Here is a 24204-nt window from a genome sequence, read left to right as displayed (position 1 = left end):
ACATAGTGGGACCTGGCCTGTACAAAAAATAGACAAAATTATCTGGGCCTGGTGTTGCATCTCTAGCCCCAGCTACTTGAGAGGCGGAGGTGGGAGGATTGCTTGAGTCCAAGAGGTTGAGGTTGCAGTGAGCTGAGATCACACCACTGCACTCCAGCCTGGGCAACAGACTGAGACTCTGTCTCAGAAAAACAAAACAAAACAAAACAAAACAAAAAAGAATGAAAGAAAGAAAAAGGCTGGGCACGGTGGCTCACGCCTGTAATCCCAGCACTTTGGGAGACCGAAGTGGGCGGATCACCTAGGTCAGTAGTTCAAGACCAGCCTGACCAACATGGATAAACCCCATCTCTACTAAAAATACAAAAAAATTAGTTGGGTGTGGTGGTGCATGCCTGTAATCCCAGCTACTCAGGAGGCTGAGGCAGGAGAATTGCTTGAACCCAGGAGGCGGAGGTTGCAGTGAGCCAAGATCACGCCATTGCACTGCAGCCTGGGCAACAAGAGCAAAACTCCATCTCAAAAAAAAAAAAAAGAAAAAGAAAATTAGAAGATTGGACACACCCTGGGCCTCCATGAAAACCAAAAGCTACATGAAATATCCTTTATGTTATGTTACCTAATTCATAGCCTTTGTCACACTGTGGTACAAACTATGTGTTGGCCTGTCTCCGTGCCTCTAGTCTAATGGGGATACTTTTCAGGGTATCCCCTCATTCCTCTCATCCCAGTTCCTGACACAAAGGATAAATGTTTGTTGAAAAATGAATGGTTGGATATTACAGTTAGTTTCAAATACATAATTAGTTGAAGCTTAGTCAACTTAAAGACAGAAGGCTCTATTTTGTTAATAAAGGTGTCAGCAAGACATATCTCTACATAGATGGTAAGAACATAAACAGTCATCTTTGGAGGAGTTTTGTGAGGTCTGTCAACATTTTAAAGCTGCATACTCTTTGACCTGGTTATTCTGTTTAGAGGAATTATCAGACAGATACAATAGCATATGGGCATTTGCACACAAAGCTATGAACAAGAATACTTATAGCAATATTATTTGTAGAAGCTGGCAACAATCTGAATGTTTATCAACAGGGGACTGAGTAAATAAGTGATCTATCTGTACAGGAGAATACAGTATTCTGCAGCTTGAAAGAGTCTATCTGTGCAGATATGGAACTATCTCCATGGTTAGGTAAAAAGGATGAGATGTAGAAATATGTGCATTGTTATTGCGGGATCTGGCCAGCAGCCGGCAATGCAACGGGGCTCTCTGTCTGCCCCTAGGCGGATCGGCGGGTTGAGAAATAATAGACACACACAAGATAGTAAAAGCTGGGTCCAGGGGGGTCACCGCCTTCTGGTCCCACAGTGCCAACAATGCACTGGATATACCAGCATTTATTATTAAGTTTAGTGAGGGCGGGGGTAGGTTAGTGAGGGATTTAGGGTCATTTGATTATGAGGTGAGATGTTCACATGGGGATGAAGTAATTCTTTAACATAACATTTGTACGTAGAAGTACAGTACATTTGTATGTAGAAGTACAGTATACAGAGATAAGAATTTACAATATAGTGTGTGCATCAGTAATTTATAACAGAGCCTTAGAACAGAAACACAGTCTTTCCATAACGTATGATTAGCAAGATATTAATCAGCAGTAACAATTGCAACGAAAGCTGGTTACTAACAATCCATGGAAACAGGATGTGAAGCTAGACAACTGGTTAGACCAGAAATTCTCAGAAGAGAGTATGCTTTAACCCTAAAGAGGCCTAGAAGAGCCGTGGCAAGATGAGGGTGTTTATAGCCCTATCTTATCCATATGGACAGGCGCCCCCCCATGCCTCCGTTTATAGACTTTCCACAAGGGTCGCATTCCATTCCCAGAGCTATGAACATCTGCTTTTCTGGGATAGGAATCTTGGTGACGTGAAACCTCCCTGACTGCACGTCCATTCATAGGCTCTCTGCAGAGGGAAGCACATCATGCGCTGTTGGCTCGTTCTGGTAGTCCAACCTGGCATTGTCTTTACACAATCTTGCATGCAATTTTGTATTCACAATAATCAGGAACATTTCATCTTTTATTCCATAGCAATAGTTTCAGGGGGTCTCCCTACACAGTGTAGCTACCATTTGTGTATGAAAGGGTGTGTGTGCCTCTGTGTGTTCATGCACACTTATATTTGCTAATATATGTGTAAAGCAAGGTTTCTCAACCTTAGCACTGTTGACATTTTGCACCAGATAATTTTTTGCTATGGGCAGCTGTCCTGTGCAAGATCTCCTGTAACTGCTGTCTGTGGAGATGAAAACGAAGAGATCACAACCAAAAAGAGAGAGGGAAACTATTTTCACCTGTCTGAAATTTTAACTATTTTTTTTTTTTGAGAGAGACTTTTGCTCTTGTCCCCCAGGCAGGAGTGCGATGGCACTATCTTGGCTCACCGCAACCTCTGCCTCCTGGGTTCAAGCGATTCTCCTGCCTTAGTGTCCCGAGTAGCTGGGATTACAGTGCCACCAGACCCAGCTAATTTTTTTGTAGAGATGGGGTTTCACCATGTTGCCCAGGCTAGCCTCGAATTCCTGGGCTCAAGTGATCTGAGCCCAGGAATTCCACCTTGGCTTCCCAAAGTGTTGGGATTACAGGCATGAGCCACAGCAGCCGGCCTACACTCCATTTATATGAAGTACAAAACAGGCAAAGCTACTCTCTAGTTACCAGGGCTGGGGATGCTGGGGGTTCCTGAGGCGCAGATAATACTTTAGTTTTTTTTGTTTGTTTGTTTTGTTTTTTAATCTGAGTCATGTTTATACAGTTATTCATTTTGCAAAAATCTATTGTGCTGTATACTTACTACTGGTGTAGATTTCTCTATGTATATACTTCATTTCAAATTTTACTTGAAAAAGTCCTGTTGGAATTTTGAATGGACTTGCATAAATTTGTCGATGAATTTGGGAGATAATTGACATCTTAGAATTGTTAAGGTCATATTATCCATGAGCATGTTGCTAATTATTTTTTTCCTTTGAGACAGAGTCTTGCTCTGGCACCCAGGCTAGAGTGCAGTGGTGTGATCTTGGCTCACTGCAACTTCTGCCTCCTGGATTCAAGCAATTCTCCTGCCTCAGCCTCCCGAGTAACTGGGATTACAAGCACCCACCACCATGCCCAGCTAATTTCTGTAGTTTTAGTAGAGACAGGGTTTCACCATGTTGGCCAGGCTGGTCTCGAACTCCTGACCTCAGGTGATCCGCCCACCTCGGCCTCCAAAGTCCTGGGATTACAGGCGTGAGCCACCCACTGTCCCCAGCCTATTTTAAAAATATTTTTCTTTCTTCAATAATAAATTAACCTTAGCTTATTGTAACTTTTTAACTTTATAAGCTTTTTAATATTTTTAAATTTTTGACTTTTTTGGGATAACAGTGGAAAACACACATTGTAAAACTGCGCAAAATTAATTTTCTTTCTTCATATCATTATTCTATAAGCACTTTTCTATTAAAAAGTTTTTTTTTAACTTTTTAACTTTTTTGTCCAAAACTAAGACACAAACACACATATTAGCCTGGGCCTACAAATGGTCAGGATCATCAATATCACTATTATCACTGTCTTCCACCTCCATGTCTTGTCCCACTGGAAGGTCTTCAGGGGAAATAACACGCATGGAGCTGTCCTTTCCTGTGTTATCAATCCCTTCTTCTGGAACACCTCCTGAAAGACCCAGCCATTCCACTCCTAAGTATTTATCCAAGAGATATGAAAGTGTAAGTCAATATAAAGACTTGAATATGAATATTCATGGCAGCTTCATTTGTATTAGTTCAAAACTGGAGACAACCCAAATGTGCATCAATAGGTGAATGAATAAATTATGGTATATACAAACCATGGAATGACACTACTCAGCAATAAAAAGGAATACATTATCGATACACACAACCCCAGGGATGAATCTCAAAGTAATTGTGCTGAGCTAAAGAAGCCAGACAAAAAGATTGCTGGATCATTCGATTTGTATAAAATTCTAGAAATGAAAATTAATCTATAGTGACCCAGAAAGGTTAGTGGCTGCTTGGGGACAGGGACAAGGGTTCAGGGAGAGGTAAGAGGGAAGGGTTACAAAAGCACATGAGAAGACTTTTGGGAATGATGGATATATGTTCAGTAGTTCTTAGGAGTGGTGATTGCACAGGTATATACATATGTCAAAACTGAAATTGTTCACTTTAAAATGTAGTGTCAACTGTAGATCAGTTACACTTCAATAAAACTGTATAAAGATGGCATGTCACCAGGTGCAGTGGCTCACAGTCGTAATCCCAGCACTTTGGAAGGCCGAGGTGAGCAGATCACTTGAGCCCAGGAGGTTCAAGACCAGCCTGGGCAACATGGCAAAACCCCATCACTGCCAAAAGTACAAAAAAATTAGCCTGGTGTGGTCGTGTGCACCTGTGGTCCCTGCTACTTGGGAGCCTGAGGTGGGAGGATCTCTTAAGCCTGGTGGCAGAGGTTGCAGTGAGCAGAGATCGTGCCACTTGTACTCCAGCTTGGGAGATGCAGTGAGACCCTGTCTCAAAAAAAAGAAAAAAAAAAAAAAAAGGCATGTCTTTTATCTGAGTCTTTTAAAGCATCCTTTGAAAGAGTTTTATATTTTTCCTCATAAGGATTTTGTGCATTTGTGTTAGGTTAATTCCAGTTTACACAATAATTTCTGGTGCTATTGTGTCATATCTTAATTCACATTTTGTCATTACTTATTGATTCAGTAGTATCAGTTACATCACTTATGTATGGCTGCATAATAAACCACTCCCTAAACTCAGTGAATAAACACAACCGGGCCAGGCACAGTGGCTCACACCTGTAATCCCAGCACTTTGGGAGGCCAAGGCGGGCAGATCACCTGAGGTCAGGAGTTCGAGAACACCCTGGCCAACATGGTGAAATCCCATCTCTACTAAAAATACAAAAAAATGAGCCAGGCGTGGTGGTGGGCGCCTGTAATCCCAGCTGCTCGGGAGGCTGAGGCAGGAGAATCGCTTGAATGAAGTTGAAGGTTGCAGTGAGCCAAGATTAGGCCACTACACTCCAGCCTGGGCTACAGACAGAGCAAGCCTCCATCTCAAAAAAAAACCACAACCATGTTATTACTCATGATTCTGGGGGGATCAGAGTTTCAGGCAGCTCTCTGCAGAAAGTGCTTCACATGACATCAGTGGGATGACTGGACTGTCTTAGAGGCTTCAAGATGGCTTCATTCACATGTTTGAGGGCCTGGTGGTGGGCAGCAGAGCAAAGGCACATTGCAAAGGGATGGATCTGGAGAGGCATGATTCACTGGAGATAGTTTTTAATATTTTACCTTAGTGAGGAGGAACACTGTATTGGTTAGATTTATGTGTCAACTTGACTGGGCCATGGGGTGCCCAGGTATTTGGTCACACATTATTCTGGGTGTTTCTGTGAGGGTGTTTTTGGGTGAGCATAACATTTAAACTGGTAAACTGAGTCAAGCAGATTGCCCTCCATAATGTGGGTGGGCCTCATCCAATAAGTTGAAGGCCTGATCAGAACAAAAGGCTGACCATCCCCCAAGTAGGAGAATTCTCCGCCTGATGGCCTTTGAAATGAGTCATTGGCTCTTCCTGGTTCTACAGTAGCTTCCTGACTTCAGACTTAAACTGAGACATCGACTCAGACTTGGGCTGATTTGGATTTGCCAGCCTCCATAATCGCATAAGCCAATTCCTTCTAATAAATCCTTTTTTATTCCTTATGAATGAATGAATGCACCCTAGTGATTGTTTCTCTAGAGACCCCTGACCATTAATTTTTTTTGTTTTTTTTTAGATGGAGTCTTGCTCTGTTGCCCAGGCTGGAGTGCAGTGGCACAATCTCAGCTCATTGCAACCTCTGCCTCCCAGGTTCAAGCACTTCTCCTGCCTCAGCCTCCCAAGTAGCTGGGACTACAGGCATGTGCCACCACGCCCAGCTAATTTTTGTATTTTTAGTAGAGACGGGGTTTCACCATGTTGGCCAGGATGGTCTCAATATCTGGATCTTGTGATCTGCCCGCCTCAGCCTCCCAAAGTGCTGGGATTACAGGCGTGAACCACCATGCCTGGCTATTAATTTTTTAAGTGATCATTTACACAGCAATGTTGGTGAACTTTCTGATTCATAAATTTTTTGCTTCCCTAATAAACCTTATAACTCTACTTTTCTTGCCTTATAATGATGGCAAAGACTTCCAATACTATAATTAAATGTAGCTTTGACAATGGCTATCTTTGCCTTTTTTTCCCAATTCAAAGCAAAATGAGTCTGAAATTTCTCAGCTAACCATAATGTCTTTCTGTAGGTTTTTAGTAGATGTCAAGTTAAGGGTATTCTGTTCCTAACTTTCTGATAGTTTTTTAACCATAAAGAGCTGTTTACCTTTGCCAAATGCTTTTTCTGCATTTACTGAGATAACTGTATGTTTTGCTTTTATATTGATTAATTTTCTAATGTCAAATTATTTTGATGGGCCTGACTTTTGTCCTCTTTTCTATTTGATTTACTAATATTTTATTTAGAATTTTCCCATCTTTGTTGATAAGTAAAATGAGCCTAATTTTATTTGCTTTTCCTGTTTTATATGACTTTGGAATCAAGTTTATACCTGCTCCACAGAATGATTTTGGTAACTTTCTATTTTTATTTTCTGGAACAACTTGCACAAGACATGAGGTTTTATTCCTTCCAAGTTTGGTGAAACTTACCTATGGAATTATCAGGACCAGAGAATTTGAGGGTTGTGGAGGATATCTTGATTACCAATTTCTTTCTTTCTTTCTTTTTTTTTTTTTTTGAGACAAGGTTTTGCTCTGTTGCCCAGACTGGAATGCAGTGGTGTGATCTCAGCTCACAGCAACTTCTGCCTACTGGGCTCAAGCAATCCTCTCACCTCAGCTCCCCAAGTAGCTGGGATTACAGGCACGTGCCACCACACCCAGCTAGTTTTTGTAGAGAAGGGGGTCTCACTATGTTGCCCAGGCTGGTCTCAAACTCCTGAGCTCAAGCAGTCCACCCACCTTGGCCTCCCAAACTGCTGGGATTACAGGCCTGGGTGCCACTGCGCCTGACCATTTTTTTGTTTTGCTTTTGTGTTTGTTTGTTTGTTTTTGAGGCAGGGTCATCCCACTCTGTTGCCCAGGCTGGAGTGCAATGGCGCGATCTTGGCTCACTGCAACCTCTGCCTCCTGGGTTCAAGCAATTCTCCTGCCTCAGCCTCCCAAGTAGCTGGGATGACAGGCCTGCGCTACCACGCCCGGCTAATTTTGTATTTTTAGTAGAGACAGGGTTTCACCACGTTGGTCAGGCTGGTCTCGAACTCCCAACTGTTATGTGCGTCCACGTGAAAAGAGTCCACCAACAGGCTTTGTGAGAGCAACAAGGCTGTTTATTTCACTTGGGTGCAAGTGGGCTGAGCCCACAAAGAGAGTCAGCAAAGGGAGATAGGGGTTGGGCAGCTTTATAGGATTTGGTAGGTAGTGGAAAATTACAGTTAAAGGTGGTTATCTCTTGTGGGCAGGGGAGGGGTCACAAGGTGCAGGGTTGGGAGTTCATGAGACTCATTGTCCAGGGGAGGAATGCCACAAGGTCGATTGATTAGTTGGAGTGGGGCATGTATATGTGCACGTCACAGGGGTTATGATGGCTTAGCTTGGGCTCAGATGTCTGACATTGAGGATCCTTCTTTATCTTCCTCTGATGCCCTTCTATGAGAATGAATCTGTTTTGGAAGAAAACGCAATTAAGATTATCCATCACAACAACCATTAGCTCCAAATCTGTATTCATTCCTTTTATTCATTATAAGTCTCATCTACCCGATGAGATAACTTTTTTGAAGACAGGAATTGTATGCTATTTAACAGTGTTGATTCTTCCACAGTTCAGTCATCCTTGCTATCTTGAGGGGGACTGGTTCCAGGATACCGCCCCCACACCATACCAGAATCTGTGGATGCTCAATCCCTTACATATAATGGTGCAGTATTTGCATATAACTAACACACATCCCCCCCATATACTTTATTTACTTGCTTAGAGACAGGATCACCCTCTGTTGCTCAGGCTGGAGTGCAATGTCACAATCACAGCTCACTGCAGCCTCAACCTCCTGGGCTCCAGTGATCTGCCCACCTCAGCCTGTTGAGTAGCTGGGACTGCAGATGCATACCACCACACTGGCTAATTTTTTATTTTTATTTTTAGTAAAGACAAGATCTCACTATGCTGCCCAGGTCGGCCTCCCAAAGTGTTGGGATTACAAGTGTGAGCCACCATGCCTGGCCCCATGTACTTTAAGTCATCACTAATAAAATGTATAGATATTGTACAATGGTGACAGTCATTATACTGTACTTTCTATTTGTATTTTTATTGTTTCTTTTTTCAAATATTCAGCCTCATCTAGTTGAATCTGAAGATGTGGACCTGCTGATGAAGAGGGCTGACTGTATCTAACTTAGGGTCTTGCATGCAGCTGGCACTTAATACATTTAATTGACTGTTTTAGCTAACATTCAACAGACAATTCCTAATAATAATAATAAAAAAAACTCTTAAAAGTAGGAAATAAAGGAAACCTGAGTCCTTCCTCTAAAGTGGCATGAAAACCAGCCTGGAAAACATAGCGAGACCTTATCTCTACAAAAAAAATTTTTTAAATTAGCTGCTTGCCTGTAGTCCCAGCCACTCAGGAAGCTGAGGCAGGAGGATCCCTTAAGCCCAGGAGTTTGAGGTTACAGTGAGCTAGATCACACCATTACTCCCCAGCCCGGGTGACAACAAGGCCCTGAGAAAGAAAAGCAAAGAAAGGAAAGGAAAAAAAGGGAAAGGAAAGGAAGGAAACAGTATAAGTATCGAAAAGGAAGAGACAAAACTATCATTATTTGCATATGAAATGATAAATGTTAGACAGCCTAAGAAGCCTAAGAGAATCAACTAAGATTTTACTGGAAGTAATATGAGAATTCAGTATGGTATGTCAGCCTGGGTGACACAGTGAGATCATGTCTCAATTTTTTTTTATCTACATAAGCAGAATAGGCACAAAAATTATCTAAAATATATTTATTTATTTATTTATTTATTTATTTATTTATTTATTTATTTATTTTAGACAGAGTCTTGCTCTTGTCAACCAGGCTGGAGTGCAATGACACGATCTCAGCTCACTGCAACCTCTGCCTTCCTGGGTTCAAGCGATTTTCCTGCCTCAGCCTCCCTAGTAGCTGGGATTACAGGTGCCTGCCACCATGTCTGGCTAATTTTTGTATTTTTAGTAGAGACAAGGTTTCACCATGTTGGCAGGCTGGTCTCAAACTCCTGACCTCAAGTGATCTGCCTGCCTTAGCCTCCCAAAATGCTGGGATTACAGGCATGAGCCACCACGCCTGGCCCTGGGTGTCTTTTTAAACTGCAGGCACTGGTTCAGTAGGTCTGAGCTGTGGGCTGAGACCCAGTACTTGTCTAATAGGCTTCCTCTGAAGCCAGGCTGCAATTCTGCATCACACTTTGAAGAGCAGGTTCAAGACCAATGTATCTTCTGCCATTTCAGACTACTCAAAAATCCTTCCTCCTATCTCAAGGTCTGTCTCAATGTAATTCCAATTGCAGCCCCACCACACTGGTCCTGGCTACTTCCTGCAGAACCACATGGAACAAATTTAATTGACCTGAACTTGATAGCTTATCAGCTATGTTAAGGCAGCTAGCTGTTAGGGTCCCCTGAGTTTTCTTTTCTTTTCTTTTGAGACAGGGTCTCACTCTGTCACCCAGGCTGGAGTGTAATGGCACAATCTTGGCTCCCAGGTTCAAGCGATTCTCATGCCTCAGTCTCCCCAGTAGCTGAGCCTACATGTGTCCACCACCACGCCTGGCTAATTTTTGTATTTTTTAGTAGATTTGGGTTTTCGCCATGTTAGCCAGGCTGGTCTGAAACTCTGAGCCTCAAGCGATCCGCCTACCACAGCCTCCCAAAGTTCTGGAATTACAGGCGTGAGCCACTGCGCCCAGCTGACAATTAGATATCTTTGAAAGAAAGACTCTATAGCTGTTGATGATAACACAGAAGTTTTTAGTTTTAGTTTATTGACGTGACCCTTCTCCTGACTATGTAACCACTTATCTTCCTCTTCCCATTCATCTAATATGGGGTGATATGTGATATTACCAGTATAATTCTAATATATGCTTTTTGTGGAAAATTCAGAAAACATCGAAGCTAAACATGAAAATCTGCCAGGCAAGGTGGCTTACCCCTGTAATTCCAGCACTTTGGGAGGCCAAGGCAGGCAGATCACTTGAGACCAGGAGTTTCAGACAAGCCTGGTCAACATGGCAAAACCCTGTCTCTACTAAAAATGCAAAACAGCCTGGCATGGTGGTGCACACCTGTAGTCCCAGCTACTTGGGGGGCTGAGGCAGGAGAATCGCTTGAACCCAGGAGGTGGAGGTTGCAGTGAGCTGAGATTGTGCCATTGCACTCCAGAAGCCTGGGCGCCAGAATGAGACAAAAAAAAAAAATAATAAGAAAGTTGAAAATGAAAATCTCATATGATGCCATCATCTAGTAGCAACTGCTGTTGACATTGGGTATATTTCTTTTATTTCTTTTCTATTTGCATATTTTATCTTGCTAAAACTCAACATCTTACCTGTTTTAATGATAGATGTTCATTACAGAAAAAGTGGAAAATATAAATATGCCAAAGAAGAAATAGAAATTCCCATGGTCCCATTACCTAGAAACAACCTCTAGTTACATTTTGATGTGTTTCCTTAAAGATTTTTAAATTGGCTGGGTGCGGTGGCTCACACCTGTAATCCCAGCACTTTGGGAGGCCAAGGATGGTGGATCACCTGAGGTCAAGAGTTTGAGACCAGCCTGACCAATATGGTGAAACCTCATCTCTACTAAAAATAAAAAAATTAGCTGGGCATGGTGGTGGGTGCCTGTAATCCCAGGTACTTGGGAGAAGCTGAGGCAGGAGAATCGCTTTAACTCAGGAGGCGGAGGTTGCAGTGAGCCGAGTTTGTGCCACTACACTGCAGCCTGGGCGACAGAGTGAGACTGTCTCAAAAAAAAAAAAAAAAAAAAAAGAAAGAAAGAAATAAATGGGGGATATATATTCTATACACATTAAAAAGATAGTAAGGAAATACTAAAACTAGTTCTACATAAATTAAACAACTTAGATGAAATGGACCAATTCCTCAAAAAAATGAAAACAATCTACCACAATTCATCCAATATGAAATGGATAATAAGAACAGCCTTATGGCTATTAAGAAAATTAAATTTGTAATTAAAAAATTCACAAACAAGAAGTCTCCAGACTCAAATGATCTCACTAGACAATTCTACCAGTTAAAAAATAATTAACACCGCCAGGCAAGGTGGCTCACACCTGTGATTCCAGCACTTTGGGAGGCCGAGGCTGGTGGATCACAAGGTCAATAGATCAAGACCATCCTGGCCAACATGGTGAAAACCTGTCTCTACTAAAAATACAAAAATTAGCTGGACATGCTGGCATGCACCTATAATGCCAGCTACTAGGGAGACTGAGGCAGGAGAATCACTTGAACCCGGGAGGCAGAGGTTGCAGTGAGCCGAGATCATGCCACTGCACTCCAGCGGGGGTGACACAGCAAGACTCCGTCTCAAAAATAATAATAATAATAATAATTAACATCAATCCTACCCAAACTTTCAGAAAATAGAAAAGAACATTGCTTAATCATTTTAAGAAGTTAGTATTTACTCTGACACCAAAACCAAAGGAAGCACACACAAAAAAGGCGAAAACTGCCAAAGAATACCCGTCATAAATAAAGATGCAAAATCCTTAACAAAATATTAGCAAATAGAATTAATCAATATATGAGAATTACACAACATGACAAAGTGGGATTTATTCCAAGGATACATAGCTGATTTGGTATTTGAAAATTAAAAGGCTAAAAGAAAAAAAATCATGTCAATTAATATCAGAAAAAAAGTATTTGACAAAATTCAACACCAACTCATAATAAAATTCAGGTAAAATAGGTATATGGGGGCCAGGCGAGGTGGCTCACACCTGTAATCCTAGCACTTTGGGAGGCCAAGGGGGGGGGTGGGGTGGATCACGAGGTCAGGAGTTCAAGACCAGCCTGGCCAAGATGGTAAAACCCCATCTCTACTAAAACTACAAAAGTTAACCAGGCGTGGCTGGGTGCGGTGGCTCACGCCTGTAATCCCAGCACTTTGGGAGGCCAAGGCGGGAGATCATGAGGTCAGGAGATCGAGACCATCCTGGCTAACACAGTGAAACCCCGTCTCTACTGAAAATACAAAAAAAAAAAAAAAAAAAAAAAATTAGCCGGGCTTGGTGGCGGGTGCCTGTAGTCCCAGCTACTCGGGAGGCTGAGGCAGAAGAATGGTGTGAACCCACCCGGGAGGCAGAGCTTGCAGTGAGCCGGAGATTGCACCACTGCACTCCAGCCTGGGCTACAGAGTGTCCATCTCAAAAAAAAAAAAAAAAAAAAAAAAGTTAGCCAGGCGCAGTGGCAGGCACCTGTAATCCCAGCTACTTGGGAGGCTGAGGCAGGAGAATTGCTTGAACCTGGGTGGCAGAAGTTGCTGTGAGCTGAGATTGTGCCACTGCACTCTAGCCTGGGCGACAGAGTAAGACTTCATCTCAAAAAAAAAAAAAAAGTATGAAAGGTATATGGGGAGAATTTCCTCGATTTGACTAAAAAAAAAAAAACCTGCCAAAAAATTACAGTTAACATTATAAAGTGCTGGGATTACAGGCACGAGCCACTGCACCCAGCTGTCTTTTTTTTTGTTTTTGTTTTTGAGACAGTCTCAGTCTGCTGCCCAGGATGGAATGCAGTGGCGCTGGAATGCTGAAGGGGGTCTGCCCCTCGACACCTGTGGGTATTTCTCGCAAGGTGGAGATGAGAGACTGAGAAAAGAAGTAACATACAGAGACAAAGTATAGAGGAATAAAAGTGGGCCCAGGGGACCAGCGCTCAGCAAGCAAGGGCCTGCACCGGCACTGGTCTCTGAGTTCCCTCAGTATTTATTGATCACTATCTCTACCATCTCAGCGAGGGGGATGTGGCAGGACTATAGGGTAATGGTGGGTAGAGGGTCAGCAGAAAAACATGTGAGCAAAGGACTCTGTGTCATAAACAAGTTTAAGGAAAGGTGCTGTGCCTCGATGTGCAAATAGGCCAGATTTACGTTTGACTTCATGCAAACATCTCAATGCAATAAAGAGCAGTATTGCTGCCAGCATGTCTCACCTCCAGCCATAAGGCGGTTTTCTCCTATCTCAGTAAATAGAATGTACGATCGGGTTTTACACCGAAACATTCCATTCCCAGGGATGAGCAGGAGACAGATGCCTTCCTCTTATCTCAACTGCAAAGAGGCCTTCCTTTTTCACTAATCCTCCTCAGCACAGATCCTTTACGGGTGTCGGGCTGGGGGACGGTCAGGTCTTTCCCTTCCCACGAAGCCATATCTCAGGCTGTCTCAGTGAGGGGGAAACCTTGGACAATACCCAGGCTTTCTTGGGCAGAGGTCCCTGCGGCCTTCTGCAGTGCATTGTGTCCCTGGGTACTCAAGACTGGAGAATGGTGATGACTTTTATCAAGCACACTGCCTGCAAACAGATTTTTACCAAGGCACATCCTGCACAGCCCTAAATCCATTAAACCTTGAGTCAATACAGCACATGTTTCTGCGAGCACAGGGTTGAGGCTAGGGTTACAGATTAACAGCATCTCAAGGCTTTCGGGGGACCTGCCCCGATAATCACGTAGGTTCTTTTCTATTTTTCCTAAGCGTTGGCCGGCTTAAGAAATAAAGGGACAGAGTATAAAAGAGAAATTTTAAAGCTGGGCGTCCGGGGGAGACATCACACGTTGGTAGGATCTGTGATGCCCCACAAGCCACAAAAACCAGCAAGTTTTTATTAGGGATTTTCAAAAGGGGAGGGAGTGTGTGAATAGGTGTGGGTGACAGACATCAAGTACTTAACAGGGTAATAGAATATCACAAGGCAAGTGGAGGCAGGGCAAGATCACAGGACCACAGGACCAAGGCAAAATTAAAATTGCTAATGAAGTTTCGGGCACTACTGTCATTGATAACATCTTATCAGGAGACAGGGTTTTGAGATCAAGCGGTCTGACCAAAATTTATTAGGCAGGAATTTCCTCTTCCTAATAAGCCTGGGAGCGCCATGGGAGACTGGAGTATATTTCATCTCTGCAGTTTCGACCATAAGAGACAGGCGCACCTGGGGGAGCTGTTTATAAGCCTATACCTCCAGGCGCGTATTCTCTTCCTCAGGGACGTTCCATGCTGAGAAAAAGAATTCAGCAATATTTCTCCTATTGCTTTTGAAAGAAGAGAAATATGGCTCTGTTCTGCCCGGCTCACCGGCAGTCAGAGTTTAAGGTTATCTCTCTTGTTTCCTAAACATTGCTGTTATCTTGTTCTTTTTTCAAGGTGCCCAGATTTCATATTGTTTAAACACACATGCTCTACAATTTGTGCAGTTAATGCAATTATTACAGGGTCCTGAGGCGACATACATCCTCCTCGACTGACAGGATTAAGAGATTAAAGACAGGTTGGCGGGGCGTGGTGGCTCATGCCTGTAATCCCAGCACTTTCGGAGGCCGAGGTGGGCGGATCACGAGGTCAGGAGATCGAGACCATCCTGGTGAACACGGTGAAACCCCATCTCTACTAAAAATACAAAAAATTAGCTGGGCATGGTGGCAGGCGCCTGTAGTCCCAGCTACTCAGGAGGCTGAGGCAAGAGAATGGCCTGAACCCGGGAGGCGGAGCTTGCAGTGAGCAGAGATTGTGCCACTGCACTCCAGCCTGGGCGACAGAGTGAGACTCCCTCTCAAAAAAAATAAATAAATAAAAAATAAAAAAATAAAGTAAAGACAGCCATAGGAAATCACAAGGGTATTGACTGGGGAAGTGATAAGTGTCCATGAAATCTTTACAATTTATGTTTAGAGATTGCAGTAAAGACAGGCATAAGAAATTACAAAAGTATTAATTTGGGGAACTAATAAATGGCGATAAAATCTTCACAGTCCACGTTCTTCTGTCATGGCTTCAGCTGGTCCCCCCATGTGGGGTCCCTGACTTCCCACAACACAAGGCAGCAGAATTTTTCTTAGTACAGATCAAAATGGAGTTTCTTATGTCTTCCTCTTTCTACATAGACACAGTAACAGTCTGATCTCTATTTCTTTCCCCCACAGAATGCAGTGGCATGATCATGGCTCACTGCAACCTTGAACTCCGTGGGCTCAGGTGATCCTCCTATCTCAGCCTTCCGAGTAGCTGGGCCTATAGGTGCATGCCACCACTCTTGGCTAATTTTTTGTAGATATGGGTTTTCGCCATGTTGCCCACGTTGGTTTTAAACTCCTGAGCTCAACTGATTCCTCTGCTTCAGCCTCCCAAAGTGCTAGGATTACAGGCATGAGTCACGATGCCCAGTCCTTGAATGGTTTTAAAGTGTTATTCTTATCTGAATATTTGTTTTAAACAATAGTATTTAAACTTACAGGAAAGCCTAAATACAAACCTCTGCATGTTAACCCTATATACATTTCTCTATGCTGTCACTTACATTTGTTAATGTACTGCTTTAAACTTCAAAACAAGCAGTCTCCCCCAGGTCTCCCATCACCTTCTGAAATCCTAACTTATATTAACTAATATAAAGCTACAAATTATGCTGGTTGGGTGGCTGGGAACAAAGAATGTGCCATAAAAATAAGGCAAATGTGAATGCGTACATCAGTTTGCTAAGTTTTTTGCCACTGTTCAGCCTCTTAAATTGTGGTAGCAGCTATTGTTCACATTGATTTGTATATATCTGTAGTACAAGGAAGCATTTCTAAAGGACTTTACAGGTGAGGTCATCCCGCGGGCTGGGGGTGCCGGGTCCCTCGCCGGCCCACGCCCAGCCAGGTGCACCCGCGGCGAGAGTCCGGTGGCCTCAGGTCACAGGCCCCTCCCCGCCGGACATTTAAGGAGGGACGCCGGGCGCAGGCGCAGACAGCGCAAGCCCCGCGCCTCGCGTCGCTGGTCCTAGGCAGCGAGTCGCGCGCGCTATCCGAAGCCCGCCTGGCGACAGCCCCTCCGCACACACACATGGAGGGGAGCGCGAGCCCCCCTGAAAAGCACCGCGCCCGTCCCGCGGCTGCCGTGCTGTGCCGGGGCCCGGTAGAACCGCTGGTCTTCCTGGCCAACTTTGCCTTGGTCCTGCAGGGCCCGCTCACCACGCAGTATCTGTGGCACCGCTTCAGCGCCGACCTCGGCTACAATGGCACCCGCCAAAGGGGGGGCTGCAGCAACCGCAGCGCGGACCCCACCATGCAGGTAGCGGGGCGCCGAGGAGCCTGGCAGGTGGAGGGCCCAGGGCTGGAGCGTGGGGGTAGCGGAGGGGCGGGGCCCGCGTAATGATAGTGGCGGGTAACTGGAGGGAGGGTGCATTTTGGATGGTGGGCGGGACCAGAGCAAAGGGCCCTGACCGAGAACCTCAGCGTGTGGGATGCGAAAAGTTGAGCCAAAGTCTGGCCTTGCAGGTTAACAAAAGGGGGGGAAAGGAAAGGGAATGGGGCCTTGGTCCATGTCCTTCCCCCTCTCCACTGGCAGATTTTGAAAGTTGTGCTAAGATTCTCTGAGGTTTAGGGCTCCAAAGAAAGTCCTCATCCCTGTAGCTCCCGGGATGGCGAGGATTTGGGGATTGGGCAACCCAGAGTGAGGAACCGCACCCTGGTCATTGTGCCCCTACAGGAAGTGGAGACCCTTACCTCCCACTGGACCCTCTACATGAACGTGGGCGGCTTCCTGGTGGGGCTCTTCTCGTCCACCCTGCTGGGAACTTGGAGCGACGGTGTGGGCCGCCGCCCGCTGCTAGTGCTGGCCTCGCTGGGCCTGCTGCTCCAGGCCCTAGTGTCCGTTTTTGTGGTGCAGCTGCAGCTCCACGTCGGCTACCTCGTGCTGGGTCGCATCCTTTGTGCCCTCCTCGGCGACTTCGGTGGCCTTCTGGCTGCTAGCTTTGCGTCCGTGGCAGATGTCAGCTCCAGCCGCAGCCGCACCTTCCGGATGGCCCTGCTGGAAGCCAGCATCGGGGTGGCTGGGATGCTGGCAAGCCTCCTTGGGGGCCACTGGCTGCGGGCCCAGGGTTATGCCAACCCGTTCTGGCTGGCCTTGGCCTTGCTGATAGCCATGACTCTCTATGCAGCTTTCTGCTTTGGTGAGACCTTAAAGGAGCCAAAGTCCACCCGGCTCTTCACGTTCCGTCACCACCGATCCATTGTCCAGCTCTATGTGGCTCCGGCCCCAGAGAAGTCCAGGAAACATTTAGCCCTCTACTCACTGGCCATCTTTGTGGTGATCACTGTGCACTTTGGGGCCCAGGACATCTTAACCCTGTATGAACTAAGCACACCGCTCTGCTGGGACTCCAAACTAATTGGCTATGGTTCTGCAGCTCAGCATCTCCCCTACCTCACCAGCCTGCTGGCCCTGAAGCTCCTGCAGTACTGCCTGGCCGATGCCTGGGTGGCTGAGATCGGCCTGGCCTTCAACATCCTGGGGATGGTGGTCTTTGCCTTTGCCACCATCACGCCTCTCATGTTCACAGGTAAAGTGTGTGGGCTCAGGGACAGCTTGTCCCAGAGGCACTGGGTAAGAACTGGGGGCCAGCCACTCACTGCCCCCAGATGTGGTTCATTCCTGTGTCTTTGGAAACATAGTTATGCCCCCAGCCTGCACTGGAGAACAGACAACTAAGAAATCCCTCAAAAATGCCATCTTTGATACATGGAAAATATAGACCTTCAGTAGCTAAAGTAATTAACCCACTGTTATCAACCATTAATATTGTTAGTAATATAGAGCAAAAGACAAAAGTGTGGCTCATACACTAATTGCTTTACCCCTTGGCCTCCCACTGCCTATTCATATGTTCTTAAACAAAGTCCATGCCATTAATGCCTTGGTACTCACTTCTCTGATAAGAATCACAGGACCTACCTCAAATACCCTTAGTCAGCTTCTTTGGGTTTTTTAAAAACCAGTCTTCTCGGACCACAGATATGAAATTCCTGCTTCAGTTCCTCTTCTCTTCCTCCTTCTCCTCTCCCTCCTCACTTCCTCTCCTTCTTTTTTTGGTGGGAGAGGGTCAACAGGCCAGTAAATGAGGAAGTTAACTTTTTAAAATTTTTATTCGATTGATGTATTTAGAGACAGGGTCTCGCTTTGTCATCCAGGCTAGAGTGCAGTGGCACGATCATGGCTCACTGCGGCCTCATCCCCCGGGCCCAAGTGTTCCTCCCACTTTGGCCTCTCTAGCAGCTGGGACCACTGGTGCACATTACCACACCTTGCTAATTTTTGTCTTTTTTATAGAGATGGGGTCCTCACCATTTTGCCCAGTCCTGGTCTCTAACTCCTGAGCTCAAGGATCCGCCTGCCTCAGCCTCCCAAAGTGTTGGGATTACAGGCATGAGCCACCGTGCCCGGCTTTAGTTAACTTTTTTTAAAGGGACAGATTTATTTTGATAGAGCCCTAAAATGTGCTGTGTATAGCCAACAATACAATAATCACAGATTTCTTAACTCAACTGCTTGTCTGACAATTAAGCAGAAGGGAGCATTTCACTCCTGCTGATGGCCCTGGGGGATGCAGAGATGATAAAGATGCTGTCATTGCTCTGGGTCGGGGGGAGGTCTCAACAGAGTGGGATTTGAGGGGCCTGACACTGCTAGGGTCCCTGGATGCCTCATCGTATACCTTCTTTGGAGGATCCACTGTCCTGTAGGAGTTTGCAGTTTTGCTGAGGAGTCAACAGTCGCACAGGGAGAGAAATGGTTATGAAGAAAACAGGAAGCCTGTAAGTAACTGAATGCAAAGAGAAAAGGAACTCACATTTGCTGTGTCCCTATGCCATACTCTTCATAGATGTTACCTTTTTACCTCATGTATTGGTTCCCTGAGATTGCTGTAATGAAATACCACAAACTTGGGGGCTTAACACAACAGAAACATATTCTCTCACAGTTCTGGAGGCCAGAAGTCCAAAGTCAGTACCACTGGGCTGAATGGAAGGAGTCAGCAGGCAGTGCTCCCTTGCAAGGCTCCAGGACAGAACGTGTTTCTCATTTCTTCCAGCTTCTGGGGCTGCTGGCATTCCTTGGCTTGGGGCAGCCATCACCAGTCTCTGCCTCTGTGCTCACATTGCCTCTCCTCCTCTTTGTGCCTTCTCCATTCTGTCGGTGCCAAATCTCCATCTGCTTTCCTCTTATAAAGATATGTGTGACGGCATTTAGGGCCCAACCTGCTAATCCAGGATAACCCCGCTCTCTCAGGAGGCTTAACTGCACACGTGCATAGACTCATTTTCCAAATAAGGTAGTATTTACAGGTTCCAGGGCTATGAATCTGATGCCATTGGGCACCATTATTCAGCCTCCTATGCCTCAGAACCATCCTGTGATGAAGGCCTTATTATCTTCCTCATACAGGGGGTCAGGCTCAGAGAGGTTAAGTACCCCAGGTCACACAGATAATATGTAATGGCATCAGGTTTTGAACTCAGGGCTGACTCCAAAGCCCATGCTTGTTTTCTGTGCCCTGCCATATCCCTACTAAGTGCCAAGTGGGTGGGTGATGCCTACTGTGACCACAAGAGGTTTAGACAAGAAAGCAATCAATGGGAATTAGCATTCATTCATGAGAGCTAGCAGGTGGCCAAGCCCAGACAAGGGCAGTCTCCATTCCTCCTTGATTACTGTCTTCCCACCCTCACCATCAAGCAAGTTCTTCCTGGGTCTAACCTAAGCCCCACATGGGGTATGGATAGGAGCTCTGCTGCCTTTCCCTTGGACGCCCCTCTCCCCAGCCCCATTTTCCTGATGAGTGTTTGTTTCTCCACAGGATATGGGTTGCTCTTCCTGTCATTAGTCATCACACCTGTCATCCGGGCTAAACTCTCCAAGCTGGTGAGAGAGACAGAGCAGGGTGAGTGTCAGAACCCACCTGTGTCTGGTTCCTCATGTCCAGTGCTGCCGGAAATGGGCTGATGGGCAGCCATGGCTGGGGGAACAGCTTGCCTTCCCCCCTCTCACCCTGGAGAAGTAAGTGGCCAAGACAAACACATTTCGGTGAAATTGCCCACAATGGGCAGAGGATCATGCTGCCTTGGATTTTCAAACCGCAGAGTTGGGATTTGCAGTCAGCAGAGCACAATTATGTTCTTTCTGGATAACCAGAGCAGAGGATTTACCCTCTGCAGACCTCAGCTTTTCCGCCTGTAAGATGGGTGTGATGATGCCAGAGTTTCCTGTTTCTCTGGGGTCAGCATGTACAAGCCCAGAAGTGAACAACCTTGTGACATGGGTTTCATTTTCCACAGTTGACAGATGAAGAAACAGAGGCCCAGGGGGTTACATTGGCTCACCCAAGGTTACTCAGTAAATGGTGGAGCTAGGATGCAAACCCACGTCTGTGTTTAAAAGCAGCTGGTCTCAGGATCTGGGTTTTAGTCCGAGCCCTGCCACAGGCCTGTTTCTTCATCTGTGATGTGGGTGGTTTGCTTTTGATGGCATCACAGGCCCCTCTAGATGTGACAGAATTTAATCTCAACTTCTGTTGGGTTGTTGCACATTTTGTAAACTGTGGGTTCTCCTGGTGTATCTATAAAGAACAGCTTCTCCAGCCTCTGGGTCTTTATGCCCCAGTCTGGAAACATTCATCTTTCTCCATCTGTCCTGGAATGAGGATCTGATGATGACAGAGACCCTGGTGCCATACAGAACCCACTGTGGGTTCTGGTGTCCCCAGAATCCATGTGTCTTCATTCATTCACCTAAACTTTTTTTCCTAGCACTTTCTCTGTGCCCAGAGATGTCAAGAGAAACACGAGAAAAGAACAGCCCTTACTAACTAGCTACTTCCAGGGGGCCAGGCCCAGTGATGGGTGATTTCCATGTGAACTTAATGTTGCTCACAATCTAGGAAATAGGTATTATCCTTATTTAGCAGAAGGAGGAACAGGAACCCAAAGGATAAGAAGCTATTCAGTGGTGACACAGCTATGAATATTGGAACTGATCAGACCAGCAGTTAATCCCAAACAGGAGATGATTCCAAAGAAGATAAACCAGAAAAAAGCCATTTCCATCAAGCTTTCATCAGACAATATCACATGTACTTTTTTTTTCTTTATGTGCTGGGTTCTGTCAGATCACGTGTACTTTTAATGTGGATTTAATAGCAGCCATTTGTTTAGTAGCCCCTCTGTGCCAGCTACTGTCCACATATGACCTTACTGAATCCTTGTCACAGTACATGATGTAGCAGGATTTACAGGTGAGGAAAGGGAGACATAGGTTAAGTGACTACTCCCGGTCACACAGCTGTGAGGTGGTGGTGCCAGAATTGGAATATGGCCCTTTCGTACTTCAGAGTATGGTATTTATTTCTTCACAGGTGCTCTCTTTTCTGCTGTGGCCTGTGTGAATAGCCTGGCCATGCTGACGGCCTCCGGCATCTTCAACTCACTCTACCCAGCCACTCTGAACTTTATGAAGGGGTTCCCCTTCCTCCTCGGAGCTGGCCTCCTGCTCATCCCGGCCATTCTGATTGGGTAATGCAGGGCACTGAACCCATGCTCATAATGGAGCCCTTTCTCTTAAAAGTTTCCTCTTCTCCTCCCAACCAGAAATGGCAGCTTCATTCCTGGAATCCTTACCCTCTGGGTGTCTTGTCCCAGGTTGCCCCTCTCCTTGCAGATGGCTGCCTAATCCTCCAGGAGCCACTTTCCAAGGGCGAGGTGGCGAGCTAGGTGGAGGAAGGATCAGGCTAACATTGCTGCTTGGCAAGGCTGTGTTCTCTCTCCCAATTCCGCTATTTCCCTCCATTCCCATTTTATAGATGGAACTATGGCAGCTGAACTGTGTTAAAGGGAAGGCCAGGAAGCTTTGTCAGCTAGTTGTGGCTGGGCCACAGGCTAGCTTGACCCGCTGACTTTTTCCTGTATGATATTAAGAATTATATTTCATGGCCAGGCATGGAGGCTCCTGCCTGTAATCCCGATCCTGTGGGAGGCTGAGGCAGGAGGACCACTTGAGCCCAGGAATTCAAGATCAGCCTGGGCAACACAGCAAGACCTTGTCTGTATAAAAAATTTAAAAAATTAGCCAGGCATGGTGGTATGCACCGGTAGTCCCAGCTACTAAGGAGGCTGAGGCAGGAGGATCACTTGAGCCCAGGAGTTCAAGGGTACAGTGAGCTATGATTATGTCACTGCCCTCCAGCCTGGACAACAGAGCAAGATCCTGTCTCTTAAAAAAAAAAAAAAAAAGTTATTTTCCAGAGCCATGTCCCTGGATATTGTCCTCCAGCTCTCAGCTTCTTAGCTTGGGGAAGGAGGAGGTTCAGGAGAGCTACCTGGACCAGCCCACCCCAGTAAATCCTGTGTCACTTCTCCAGACAGGCCTTGAGGGTTCCCCATGTGAAATCCAAACTCTCTCTCTGGTCTCTCACAGGATGCTGGAAAAGGCTGATCCTCACCCTGAGTTCCAGCAGTTTCCCCAGAGCCCCTGATCTGCCTGGACCAGAAGACAGAGGGCAAGAGGAGCAACGTGAACACCAAACAACTGGAGATCTGCAGCTGGGAGCCCAGCCCACAGCAGGACCAGCAGCTCTTGTCTAAGGGCAGTGCTCTCTTTGGACGAGGTAGTCAAGACAGACCAAGGCACCACCCCATCCACAGCTGACCCAGCCTCTGTCTAGGATCTAGAATCATAACCCACACAAGCCCACTGCAGGAAAGGTGGCAGAGGAGCTATTTGGGACAGGAGTCAGTTCTCCCCTTCTGCCATCCATCACTTATAACCGCACAGGCCAGAGGAGAGGTCCTGAGAGAGGTGACACCTCAGGGATCAGAGGCAGCACAAGGGCTGGCATCTCTCCTTCCAGCCCAAACTGCACAGCCCCAACCAGGTTCCCAACACGTGTAGCAGTCACCAGCCACTCCTTAACAATGAATGTGGTACCTGGTTAGTGCCAGCCTTGGGAAGGAGGGAGGGAGGTAAGAGGGGCTTGGTGATCTCTGGAGGAAGAGTGCTGCCTTCGCTGTGGTTGGGGAATCGATCCTTGGCTATGGCTTACCCACTCCCTGGGCTGAAGAGTGCCAATCATTATAAACCAGCTTCAGCAAACTGAAACAAACCTTCTGGTGCCTTGGGCTTTGGGGCCCTCTGTTTTCCTGTTCCCAGTCTGCCTGCCATACGTCAGACAACAGAAGCTGCTGGGCTGGGCAGGAGCCCTGAGCTGCCTGGTGGATTGGTACCAAGTGGGGCCAGCCAGGGCTTCTACTGACTCGCTGTGCAACCTTGAGCAAGCCCCACTAGGAATGGCTGGATCAGCAATGCCCCAAATTGTTGAATCGTGGTGATCACATTTGGATGGACAAGTTAGGAAACTTAGCTGATTCTCTGAGATACTTCCCACTTCCTCATACATTCTACCATGAGATGCCTCTCTTCATGGGCCTGGGGAAAGGATGAATGAGTGTGGCTGGACTTTTGACCTTTAATGTCCCTGAGCAGTTCTTGGCCCTTGGGGAGAAGTGGGGGGAGGATCTGGCTGACTCAGCCCCAACCGAGGGGTAGCAGCTGCAGCCCAGCCAAGCAGAACACCCTGGCCCTACAGACCTGTGTCTGAGCAGGCTTTGGAGGAAAGGCCTCTTCTGAGTCCTCTGTCTCAGGAGAAGCCAGGCCTAGGTGCTTGACCTGGTGATCTGAGCTGTGTTTGTCCTAGTATGGGTGGCAGTCACCTCTGAACACACTGGCCTTGGCTTAGGGGAGGCTTGTGACTTCAGCTGTTCCAGCTGGGGCTGGATGCTGGACTCTGATTCCCCCAGAGAGACAGAAGATCGGGCAGAGGTCAACCAGAAGGCCACAAAGGGCAGTGGACAACAGTGGAGGGTATACCAAACAGAAATAAAACGTAGGAAACCTCTCTGAGTACTGCCCATGGGGACCTCAGGAGGGAGTGGGACTGATTGGAGACAAAGAGCCAGA

General features: G+C 46.2%; 2 protein-coding genes across 4 annotated transcripts in view; one reads left to right on the top strand and one right to left on the bottom strand.

Annotated features, from left to right (window-relative positions):
* Positions 1-7447: 7447 nt before the first annotated feature.
* SARM1 (sterile alpha and TIR motif containing 1) overlaps positions 7448-24204 on the bottom strand; it is a 42709-nt gene continuing 25952 nt past the window's right edge. Inside the window, exon 8 of the mRNA XM_054458639.2 lies at positions 7448-7797. Coding sequence (XP_054314614.1) covers positions 7735-7797 — 63 coding nt within the window. The 3' untranslated portion in view covers positions 7448-7734. The remainder of the gene's footprint in view (positions 7798-24204) is intronic.
* On the top strand, positions 16144-24142 carry SLC46A1 (solute carrier family 46 member 1). Of its 3 annotated transcripts, XM_054458643.2 has the most exons (5): positions 16144-16488; positions 16906-17758; positions 20054-20137; positions 21608-21764; positions 22666-24142. In XM_054458643.2, exons 1-5 carry the CDS (start codon positions 16261-16263, stop codon positions 22721-22723), a joined length of 1380 nt encoding a protein of 459 aa, XP_054314618.1. In that variant the 5' UTR covers positions 16144-16260; the 3' UTR covers positions 22724-24142. The 3 variants fall into 3 exon arrangements, with proteins under 3 accessions (XP_054314618.1, XP_054314617.1, XP_063512130.1); XM_054458642.2 differs by lacking the exon at positions 20054-20137 and having other exon boundaries at positions 16148-16488; XM_063656060.1 differs by lacking the exon at positions 21608-21764 and having other exon boundaries at positions 16164-16488.

The sequence above is a fragment of the Pongo pygmaeus genome, chromosome 19, assembly GCF_028885625.2.
Source record: "Pongo pygmaeus isolate AG05252 chromosome 19, NHGRI_mPonPyg2-v2.0_pri, whole genome shotgun sequence".
Classification (NCBI taxonomy): Eukaryota; Metazoa; Chordata; class Mammalia; order Primates; family Hominidae; genus Pongo; species Pongo pygmaeus.
This window is presented reverse-complemented; position numbering and strand designations above follow the sequence as displayed.